Genomic DNA, 12,250 nt, shown 5'->3' with positions numbered 1-12,250 from the left:
ATTGATCAGAAACTGAACTGGACCAGTCATATAAATACTGTGGCTACAAGAGCAGGCCAGAGGCTGGGAATTCTGCGGCGAGTGTCTCACCTCCTGACTCCCCAAAGCCTTTCCACCATCTACAAGGCACAAGTCAGGAGTGTGATGGAATACTCTCCACTTGCCTGGATGAGTGCAGCTCCAACAACACCCAAGAAGCTCGACACCATTCAGGATAAAGCAGCCCGCTTGATTGGCACTCCATCCACCGCCTTCAACATTCACTCCCTCCACCACCGGCGCACTGTGGCTGCAGTGTGTACCATCTACAAGATGCACTGCAGCAACTCGCCAAAGCTCCTTCAACAGCACCTTCCAAACCCGCGACCTCTACCACTTAGAAGGACAAGGGCAGCAGACGCATGGGAACATCACCACCTACAAGTTCCCCTCCAAGCCACACACCATCCTGACTTGGACCTGTATCGCCGTTCCTTCACTGTCGCTGGGCCAAAATCCTGGAACTCCCTTCCTAACAGCATTGTGGGTGTGCCTACACCATATGGACTGCAGCGGTTCAAGAAGGCGGCTCACCACCATCTTCTCAAGGGCAATTAGGGATGGGCACTAAATGCAGGCCTAGCCAGCCAGCGACGCCCACATCCCATCAATGAATAAAAAAAAAACACTTCAAAAGTACTTCATTGACTGTAAAGCGCTTTGGGACATCCAGCGGTTGGAAAAGGCGCTTTAGAAATGCAAGTCTTTCTTTTTCTTTTATTAAAACTGCATAAAGCACACGTTAAAAAATGTTTTCAACATTAAGAATCCAAGTTAAATTTGCGGTGGAAATCTTTTGCTTAATACAGCGGTCACATTTTCTAGACCTGTATCAGATTCTTGTAGTTTCATACATCTATGCTGTGTGTTTGCACAAGATTAAAAGTTACGTGATATTAAATTTGCTAAAAAGCACAAACAATAAAATGCGTGTTATAAGCGCAATGGTAAACCGGTTTTTGAAGTTCGCACAGGAAAGGCCTTGTGAATGAACATCAGAAGTAAAACCACAAGTCCCTGAGCAAAGTATGTACAAGGTCGTAGTGTTGTGAAAAAGACCCAGGGAAATTCAAATATAAATTTGCAATGGGCGGTAATACTGATGCAGGAATCAACTATGGTATATGGAAGGGAAGAGACAACAACAACAAGTATTTATATAGCACCTTTAACGTAGTAAAATATCCCAAGATGCCGCACAGGAGTATTTTAAGACAAAAAAAATGACACCGAGCCACATAAGGATAAATTAGGGCAGGTGACCAAAAGCTTGGTCAAAGAGGTAGGTTTTAGGGAGCGTCTTAAAGGAGGAAAGAGAGGTAGCGAGGCAGAGAGGATTAGGGAGAATTCCAGAGATTAGGGCCTAGGCAACAGAAGGCACGGCCACCAAAGGTTGAGCGATTATAATCAGGGATGCTCAAGAGGGCAGAATTAGAGGAGCGCAGATATCTCGGGGGGTTGTGGGGCTGAAGGAGATTACAGAGATAGGGAGGGGCGAGGCCATGGAGGGATTTGAGTACAAGGATGAGAATTTTGAAATCGAGGCGCTACTTAACCCTGAAGCCAATGTAGGTCAGCGAGCACAGGGGTGATAGGCGAACGGAACTTGGTCGAGTTAGGACACGGGCAGCCGAGTTTTGGATGACCTCAAGTTTACAACGGGGAAAGAAAGAATAGTTCCTGCTGACCCTTGATCATTCCGGATTGCTCCTATGACTCCCAGCACCAGTGGCCAGCCAGGCCCCAGGCTGTCGCCTTCGTTCTGCAGGATTTGGAGCACGCACTCCAATTGTTTCTGTCGGATGTCAGGGTGTACAATGTTGGACAATTCCTTCAGTGGATTCAGCAGCAGCAACTGCAGCCTCTGTGGGGAAATATAAAAGCGAATTCAGAGCAAACACAAGCCAAAAAGCCATCGAGAAATAAGACCGTGTCAAAGAACCCACTTTCTGGAGCGAGTTACAGATGAATACAGAATCTATGGACACAGCCTTTAGGGCATCAGAAATTATGTAGTTTCTTAATAGCCATGCTTCAATAACAACATAAAAAAAAAAAATCACTCTGGTCAAAAACAAGAGATAGACGGTTTATTTTAAATACAAAGAAAAGGAAAAGGCAAGTTCTGTAGGTTATCTCCCGAAGATAGTGACTCACACAGGCGTACCCCTCTGGTATCTCAACCAAGAGTCCACACAGTTACTGTTGCAGGCTATTTGACTGCAGGAGGAATCACAGCCAAGGCCGCTCCCGACTTCACTTGGGGACCCTCCGGTCTGTATGGTTCAGTAGCACACTGCATTACCAACTGGTCCATTTTGCAAAACCAAGGATGGCAAAATCTGCATAAATCCGAGCTATTCATGTGTTAAAATCCCATCTAAAGCCCAACTTAGACAAAATCGGAGTGCACTGCTCATTTGTTACAGATTTTCAGCAGTTTCACAGTAAAATTGGTGCTTTAAATGATTCACTTACTTCTGGAAAATATTCCTGCTCTTCTGCCACCGAATTTAAGCTGGCTATAAATCAATTGAATTCAAATAAGGCCAATGTTACGGGTCACTGAATCATCTTTAATTTTGTGTTTGTGTACTTTAAATGTTTTTGCTCAGCAAATCGAAAGTAAGCTTTGACCATCAGCCACAGACAATTGTGCAGAGATGACTCCTTGAGGCAAAGACTGTTGGAATATCATCACGAACCCATAAATGATTAGAGATGCAGTTTTGAAACTAATGATGCATCGCAGGTATAAGGGCTGATGCACAGCAAGGACCCTCTGCAATCTGCCTCAGGTCTCAAAACCTCGCAGTCAGTGATGTTTTTCCGAGTGCAACCTGTTCCACTTCAGTACATTTGGTTGAAATGACAAATTTACAATGGGAATGGATTTGTTGTGGGATTCCGTTAAGGAGGTGGCCTGATTGGTACTCTGTTCTTCGATAAATAAGAATGTACTCTGTTCTTCGATAAATAAGCATGTAACAAGAGCGCTGTGAGCACACGCTAGATTGCCATGAGGCCTGGGGCAAGATGCATCTCTACTGTCCGCTAGTCAATAGCAGTGTTCTGAGTGAATGGGTTGTAAAATCTATTCCTTCTCTTTCCCACGCTGAACTAACCTGATTTTGGGATAGTGGCGGATCGTGTTTAAAAGACAGTCCAGCTTTTATCAGAGCGGTCACAGCTTCTGCTCCCCACTCCCGCATCCTGGCATTTGGGTGCTGGCACACCTGCGAACCAGATACCAAAAAAAAAAAACCACGTTTAGCTATAAGGCAGGAGCAAAACGTTTATAAGAAACTAAACGTGCAGCACCTTGAACACATGGTCTCACTGATAAGTTAGTGCAATTTTAAAAAGAAAAAATTCTAATGAATCCTCAAGTAAAATCCAGTTTTCAAAAGTTTGATATCTTGAATGTGTAAAGTCTGTGGGTTGTACAGTTAATAAATACACAGACTTCAGAAGTAACAAACAAACAGGTCTTTACTATTCGAAGGTCCGGGCGAATCTGCCCCAGCAATCCTGCCACAACACTTATATACTGGTGTGGTCACTATCGGTATTACAGTATACAGAAGCCAAACAAATAGTGCCACACCTAAAGTAGTTCTCTTAAAGGTGAACGGTTACATTCAATAGTTCCCTTAAAGGTAGACGGGTACATACACTACAGAATGCATACCACTAGCAGGATATCAAATTTATAAATATAACCCCTGGTTTAGGCCTTTGCAGCACACACTATTCCTCCCCCCCCAACCCCTCCCAAGTAGACCGTTGCCAACAGAGAACCTCCTACCAAGCCTGTTGGACCACCAACTTAAAAGGTTGGCCACCACCAACATTCAAAATCTGAGAATATCGAAGCAGCAAGATTTTTTTTAAATCACTATGCCATTAATTTCTCAATTGCATTTAAAAAGCAACTTTCCCCTAAATTAATGGATCATCGATAACATGCCACCAAGAACACATTGCAAAGCACTCTGTTGTATATCTGTTATTTTTTCCACAGTCCCAGGTAAGATTTTACATCTGTAAAAACATCATACAACTAATATTAACTGTACTGTACAACCACCACAAGTCGACTTCACCATGAAAATTCTCAGGAGGATCGCTTAAACTCATTAGTAAATTTAAATTAAACTCAAGAACCTGCGTAACTTCCTAAACTCAGGAGTGATCAAGGTATATTCACACTACAACTGTGATTTCAGGGCAAGGCAGTGTCACTTTCACTGATGCTGCAGTAACAGCGTAAATGCAGTCGGAATGTGGAATCACATCTTAACCTCACACTACAGTAAAGTGGAAAAAGACGCCCTGGGGGAGGGAGAGAACTCTGCTCCACTCCGGAGTTGGGCTGGGTTTCAACTCCAGACAAGATTAGCGTCAGTGTAAAGTGGAAACCGATCTGCACCAACACTAAGCTTGGAGTATAAATCAACCCTCATTACAAGCACTAGTGTCAGGATAGGTAACCTTCTTTGCTGTTCCTGCTCTGGATAACACATGCGGCTAACATACCTCATACAGCCAAGTATCCCTTGGCACAGTGTCCCAGGATCAAAAGAGCACTGACTGCAAACCAGATCCCGAAGGAACCAGAAGAACATAAGAATTAAGAGTCGTCGGCCATAAGGCCCTTCGAGCCTGCTCCGCCATTCAATAAGATCATGGCTGATCTTCGGCCCCAACTCCACTTTCCCGCCCGATCCCATATCCCTTGATTCCCCAAGAGTCCAAAAATCTATCATAGCCTTGAATATACTCAACGACTGAGCATCCACAGCCCTCTGGGGTAGAGAATTCCAAAGGTTCACAAGCCTCTGAGTGAAGAAATTCCTCCTCATCTCAGTCTTAAATGGCCGACCCCTTATCCTGAGACTATGCCCCCTTGTTCTAGAACCAATGTTCCACAAATCACATTTTACTGAAATCTTCAAATTACTTTCTAATTTAAACAATCATTGATGGCAGTTTAATTCCCTCATGCCCATGACATTTACAACAGGCCTGTGCAATATACTATTTATTCTGGGTGCAGATGATAATTTTATAGGCCACTGGTAGGATATTTCAAGCAAATCAAAAATCAAAATTAATTTCACATGTAGAATAGAATGCAACAGTCACTGGGTGCATTCTAATACTGAGCTGCTTAAAGGCGAATTGCACCATAGGGAATGTTATATTTCAGGAGTGCTTCCACCGGGCCTGTTATTCCCACCTCTGCTTTGAAATCATCCATGTGATCTGTTCCATTTAATTAACTGCTGAAATGACCCAAGTTTATGAAGTTCACTAGTTTTAATGTTAAGTGAAAAGAAATGTCCCCAATTAGCCTTATTTTAATATCAGCACTCAGATCTGAATCATATACAGTCCTCTCCTAATACATTCGAAGTTGTTTTCTGTGCTTTAAAAAAATTAAGCAATGTAAATAACACAAAATAGGAATTTAGCGCTTAAAAAAATTTGAATTATAAAATAATTAAAATTAAGCAATTTTGAATTAGGAGAAGCACATATTGTCCAACATTACTGATCTACACACTTGATGGCTCAACATTTGTCCCTCACCCAACACCACTGAGAGATTTTATCTGGCAACGCATTCATTTGCTACTTGCAAAACTCTAATGTGCACACACTGGCGGTGGCATCGGCCTACATAACAACAGCGTGCGCACTTCATTCGATGTGAAGCATTTGGGATGTCTTGTAGTGGTGAAAGGCGCAAGTTCCTTCTTAATCTCAGATTTACTTTAACAAAAGCATAAAACCAACTTTCACTTGATTTAGATTGACCCATCTCTGGACAGATCCAGTATCCCTCAGTGTAGTTCCATGAAAGCCTGGGAGAGATATTGAATTTTAAACAAATACCAGAATGAAGTCTTCTCCCACAACACAAAATCTCAACATCGCAGCTCTGTACTCCACAGGGCTTCCTCAATCCTGCCCAAACATGAAGGTGGAAATCATCCCACCACCTTTCCAGATTTATATCCTCCACTGAGAATGAATTATCCAACAGCACAAATTTGTACTGCTTGAATGTAGCACACATTTAAAATGTTGAACTACAGGAATTTGTTAGTAGAACCCAAGAGGAAAATGTGTTTACAACGATAACTAAAGTAACATGGCTTAGGGACAAAAACTGTGTCAAGGATGCTTAAATAACGGGGAAGGACTTACCTTCTGCAAAAGACAAGAGGAAGCGATAGGAAGGAAAACAGAAAGGGACAGCATGAAGTCGACACAGGTTACAAAGAACACGGCAAGATCAACAATTCAAAGTACTTCACCTGGCAACGACGTGAAGGAAAATTTTATGTGGATTATTTTTTTAATGAATGCTCCAATTCAAAACTTGACAGAACCACTATCATTACAGATTCATTACCACTGTCTCCTAACTTTTAGATGCAATTTTAATAGAATTCTTCCTCCCCACTTTCTGAAATAACCAGGGCTGGGTGCTCTAAGCTACTTGCTGCTACATATCACATTATTAAAAGAAAACACAAGTACAAGTGAGAAGCATATTTTACCGAATTAAAATGATTCACAACCACGCTAACTCTGACGCAAGTTATACTCAACAGTTAACAATAAACACACAAAGAATGAAAAGGTTTACCTCCAGGAGGTGTCCTGTTAAAGGTCGCCAGAGAATCTCAATCCGGTGCATGTTCACCAATCCTGTTTCTAGCAACTTAGCAACAGCAAATAGGGAAGGCTCCTAATTTAAGAATAAATCAGTTATCAACTTTCATAAATAAAGCAGATTCCTCTGAATCTCAGCTAAAAGGGGTAAATTATGAGGGCAGGTTGCAAGACTAGGCTTGTATTCCCTTGAGTATAGAAGATTAAGGGGTGATCTAATTGAGGTGTTTAAGATAACCAAGGGAGTTGTTAGGATAGATGGGGAGAAGCTATTTCCTCTGGGGGGAGGGGGGGGGGAAGTCCTGAACAAGTGGGCATAACTTTAAAGTTAGAGCTAGGCCATTCAGTGTCAGGAAGTACTTATTCACTCAAAAGGCAGTGGGAAATTTGGAACTCGCTCCCCCAAAAAGCTGTTGAGGCTGGGGGGCAACAACTGAAAATTTCAAAACCGAAATTAGAATTTTGTTAGGCAAGGGTATGAAGGGATATGGAACCAAGGCGGGCAGATGGAGTTAAGATAAAGATTAGAATCATAGAATAGTGCAGCACAGGAGGCCGCCACTCGGCCCATCGAGTCTGTGCCGGCTCTTTCGAAGAGCAATCCAGTTAGTCCCACTCCCCGGCTCTTTCCCCATATACATACAATTTTTTCTTCAAGTATTTATCAAATTCCCTTTTCAAGGCTACGATGGAATCTGTATCCACCACTCTATCAGGCAGCGCGTTCCAAATCCTAACAACTCGTTGTGTAAAAAAGGTCTTTCCTCCTGTCGCCTCTGGTTCTTTTGCCAATCCCCTTAAATCTGTGCCCTCTGGTTATCGACCCTTCAGCCATTAGAAACTGTTTTATTTACTCTATCTAAACCCTTGATGATTTTGAACACCTCGATCAAATCTCCTCTTAGCCATGATCTAATTGAATGGCGGAACAGCTTGAAGGGCTGAATGGCCGACTCCTGTTCCGATGTTCCACATCTAGCAATAATCTGGACGCTCATGAAAGGACATCCTCAAACAGCATTCCAGGCAGCGGGTGTACCTGGAAAACTGTTTGACAGTTAAAACAAAAAGACCGTGTACACAAAAGGCCCTTTTCAACATCTCGGTATTCAGTGCTTCACGAAATTCATGGCAACAAGGTCATCCCAAAGAATGACAGAAGTTGAAGTAACAATTGTGGCAGTGTTATTTTGGGGATATAGTTTGCTCCTTGTACTTCAGTAATTTGTTGGCACAAAAAGAAATTGAATTGCCGAATAATTTGAATGAAGCAACATAAATAACACAGTAAAGTGGAAATTTAGTGCTTAAAAAGAAACTTTGAATCAGATGAAATTGTATTCCTATTCTTTGAAGTGTAATTATTCAGGTTCCGCACCCCTCTCAAATTTTGTAATGTCAGAATATGGTCAGCTGTTGGTATAAAATGAATACATTGTTGTTAGCAGAAAAGACAGACTGACTTGAAATTATGAGGAAAGATTGGATAGGCTGGTTGGGGTTGTTTTCTTTGGAACAGAGGAGGCTGAGGGGGAGACTTAACTGAGGTGTATAAAATTATGGGGGGCCTAGATAGAGTGGCTAGGAAGGACCTATTTCCATTAGCAGAGAGGTCAATAACCAGGGGGCATACATTTAAAGTAATTGGTAGAAGGATTAGAGGAGAACGTTTTTCACCTAGGGGGTGGTGGGGGTCTGGAACTCACTGCCTGAAAGGGTGGTAGAGGCAGAAACCCCCCATCGCATTTAAAAAGTACTTGGATAGGCTACAGAACAAGAGCTGGGAAGTGGGATTAGGCTGGATAGCTCTTTTTCAGCTGGCACAGACACGATGGGCCAAATGGCCTCCTTCTGTGCCGTGAACTTCTATGATTCTGTGTGACACTCTCTTTCATATGAATATAACCATCACTAAATATCTAGTAAAAGTGCTAAACCTGGGTGGGGGGGGGCGCAAACAAGTTACAGTGCCAATTTCATCAGTGAACGTTAGCGAGAAGCAGCACAATATGGTTTTATAAAACAGTGTTTCAGAGTAAAGTTAAAATAAACTCAAGGGTCCAGCAAAAAAAAAAATCAATCTACGTTTGTAAGAAAGTTTCATTGCTCTTATGTAACATTTCTTTTCATGGTCTCACTTCCTAACGACTAATGATATCCTCTCCCCGTGAGAGACTTACAAATGTGTTCTGAAAACTATAGTAAAACAGAAACCTCAGTGACGGAAACATTTGATTGTTTATACAGTAGCTCTCAAAGTATCTATAAACACAACGAGCCAGCAAAGCCAGATGGGTTTCCATTCGCACCTTGTTGTTCCAAAATGCCATATCCATGGCTTCAGCCGATAAGGAGCACAGAGCGTTTATCAAATGATGAAGCGATACATCATCAAGATGCCTTCAAAAGAGATTTAAAACGCAAGTTACCAAACTGTTTGCAATAGCCCATAATAAAATTACTAATTTTGTTTATTAAGAGGCAATTCTCACTGGGAGCTCTCGAACAGTCTTGAAAGTATGTTTGAAATCACTGGCAAATCAGTCATGACAGCAGTGGTCAAAACCTAAAGAGGATTAAAACCATAAATTAGTTAGTTATACAACAATCTATAGCATGCACAAGGAGGACGGTTAGCAAGCTCATATAGTGCTATAAAAGCACGACAGCAGAGTGTAGCTCAAGTGCTATGCTCTGAATGCCAAGATTAAAAAAAAAATCCCTTGAAGCCATTAAATTTTAAATTGATATTTAATGGGCCGGGATTTGCGATGGGTAATAACGGCGAACTAACAGGTGTTGTCTTATGAAGAAAGGTTGAGCCTATACTCATTGGAGTTTAGAAGAATGAGAGGGGATCTTATTGAAACATATAAGATTCTGAAGGGGCTTGACAGGGTAGATGCAGAGAGGATGTTTCCCCTCGTGGGGGAATCACAGAATCACAGAAACCCCACAGTGCAGATAGAGGCCATTCAGCCCATCGAGCCTGCACCGAAACATATCCCACCCGATCCCCGTAACCCCCACACCAACACATATCCCACTCTATCCCCGTAACCCCACGTATTTAATCCCCCTAACACTAAGGGTCAATTTATCATAGCCAATCAACCTAACCCGCACATCTTTGGACTAGGGGGCATAATTTCAGAATAAGGGGGCACCCTTTTAAATCGGAAATGAGGAGGGATTTCTTCTCTCAGAGGGTCGTGAATCTTTGGAATTCTCTTCCCCAGAGAGCTGTGGAGGCGGAGTCATTGAATATATTTAAGGTGGAGATAGACAGATTTTTGAACGATAAGGGAGTCAAGTAGGGAGCGGGCAGGGAAGTGGAGTTGAGGCCAAGATCAGATCAGCCATGATCTTATTGAATGGCGGAGCAGGCTCGAGGGGCCGAATGACCAATCCTGCTCCTATTTCTTATGTTCTTATGTTCACCGTTATTACTCCATAGAAACTTACCACAACTTCAGGACTTAGCACATGCGCATCTGAACGCAGAAATCCTGAAGGTGCGGCCTGTTATTCACTGCTCCGACATGGGCTGTGCTGTGCCCCCGCCCCCAAGCCGGCAATCGGTGAAACTGATGAAAACTTGGGCTTTTCTGCGGCAACATCGCTGTTAAATACCCCATTAAATGTTAGGGCTTGTTGGATTAGGTGTAACTGGGGGTTTAACAGCGTATTGACTGCTAAACAAACATTATGGCCCTGAAAAACTAATTTTAATTTTGTGGAATGTCAAATTTCTCCATGATAAAAATTACAATTTTTAAGGAACTTAAAAATGAATATATTTTTAAAAGTTTGTTCATGATATTTCAGGTTCTACCGTATTCCCATGAGAGAGCCCCAATCTTTGTTTTGCTCGCTGTAACATTTTTAAAAAGTCGTGATAAAAGCAGCTTCTCATTTCCTGCTTCTCTGTCTGTGAGAATTCTGCAGTGTGATTGGCTGCTTAGACAGCTTGTTGAAGTCACAGATCGCACTAGGGAATCCCTATTATATTGCACTGAAGTCACTTGCGTGTTGCAAAAAACAAACTTCGCGCCACAGAGATCACGAGATCTCTTTGGGGCCAACAACGAATGCCTTTGCTTCGCCACTGACTGAAAATTCCGGACCAATGTATACAAAGGAACCTTTTTAAAATATTAGTATAATTTATAAACTGAAGTTAAAAAAAAAAAAATCGAAGAACAGCTTGCGAGCAAGCACTGAGTGCGAGTCAGCAGAGAGTGCTGTGAGTTTGGGTAAGTGTGAGAGTTCTTTAATTGTTATTTCTCTTTAAATCATTCTTGATAAGATTACTTAAGCAGTTTAAGTAAAGGGGAAAAGTTAAATATTTGGGATTCTGTTGGTTTAAGAAGAGTAAAACAAGGTAACACTGCAGTAGGAGTAAATTGGCACAGCAGGCAGTGGAAACCAGTTCTCTACCCAACCAGCAAGGGTGACTCATTTGGCTGTAAACAAACAAACAGTATAAAAAGACCAGTGCTAGCGCGAGTAAGCCCTGAGTGCGAGTCAGCAGAGAGTGCTGTGAGTTAGGGTAAGTGTGAGTTAGGGTAAGTGGGGTGTTAGGTGCTCTTTTCAAACTTTAACTCTGTGGGTTGTAGTTAATAAGGCCTTTCTGGTGCAGAGTGACTGTTGGTAAACCATTTAACTGGTGTAATTAGAGGGATTGCTTTAAATTAAATCCAATTAATTAAAGGGGATACTAGCATCTATAATCGGGCAGAGGGTGTCCATAACTAACAATAAAAAATTGAATTAATTACATAGAATGGAGGTGATGTGTTACTGTTGCGAGATGTGGGAGCCGGTGGACCCCATTGAGGCTCACGGTGATTACGTCTGTGACAAGTGTCTGCTGCTACAGGAACTCCAGCTCCGTGTTGATGAGCTGGAGTCCGAGCTTCAGACACTGCGACACATCAGGGAGGGGGAGAAGTACCTGGATTCTGTGTTTCAGGAGGTGGTCACATCTATGAAGTTAATTAATTCAGATGTAGCCCATGGTCAGGGACAGGACGGTGTGACTACGAGTGAGGCAGGTACGGGGGTCCGGGAGGTAGTGTTGGAGGAGCCGCAGCCCTTGCTCTTGTCCAACAGGTTCGAGGTTCTTACTCCCTGTGGGGACAGGAGCAGGGACTGCAGGGAGGATGAGCAACCTGGCCACAGCACCGTGGAACGGGGGGCCATTCAAGAGGGGGGAGTAAATAGAAATGTTGTAGTGGTAGGGGATAGTATTATTCGGGGGATAGATAGAGTTCTCTGCAGCCGAGAGCGAGAGTCCCGAAGGCTGTGTTGCCTACCCGGTTAGGGTTAAGGACATCTCCTCTGCGCTGGAAAGAAACTTGCAGTGGGAGGGGGTGGATCCAGTTGTCGTGGTCCATGTTGGTACAAACAACGTAGATAGGACTAGGAAGCCGGTTCTGTTAAAGGAGTATGAGCAGCTAGGGGTCAAATTAAAAAACAGAACCTCAAGGGTGCCTGAGCCATGAGCGAATTTGGCTAGGAC

General features: G+C 42.8%; 1 protein-coding gene across 3 annotated transcripts in view; it reads right to left on the bottom strand.

Moving 5' to 3' along the window:
• Positions 1–12,250, bottom strand: part of mon2 (MON2 homolog, regulator of endosome-to-Golgi trafficking) — a 158,666-nt gene that overhangs the window by 39,500 nt on the left and 106,916 nt on the right. For all 3 annotated transcript variants that reach the window (XM_086009423.1, XM_086009424.1, XM_086009425.1), the window contains 5 exons: positions 9,219–9,292; positions 9,036–9,126; positions 6,701–6,802; positions 3,165–3,275; positions 1,728–1,903 (listed from right to left, as the gene is read on the bottom strand). In XM_086009423.1, coding sequence (XP_085865549.1) covers positions 1,728–1,903; positions 3,165–3,275; positions 6,701–6,802; positions 9,036–9,126; positions 9,219–9,292 — 554 coding nt within the window. The remainder of the gene's footprint in view (positions 1–1,727; positions 1,904–3,164; positions 3,276–6,700; positions 6,803–9,035; positions 9,127–9,218; positions 9,293–12,250) is intronic.

This window comes from Somniosus microcephalus, chromosome 16, assembly GCF_052327205.1.
Source record: "Somniosus microcephalus isolate GS21.2 chromosome 16, FLI_Smic_1.0, whole genome shotgun sequence".
Lineage (NCBI taxonomy): Eukaryota > Metazoa > Chordata > Chondrichthyes > Squaliformes > Somniosidae > Somniosus > Somniosus microcephalus.
This window is presented reverse-complemented; position numbering and strand designations above follow the sequence as displayed.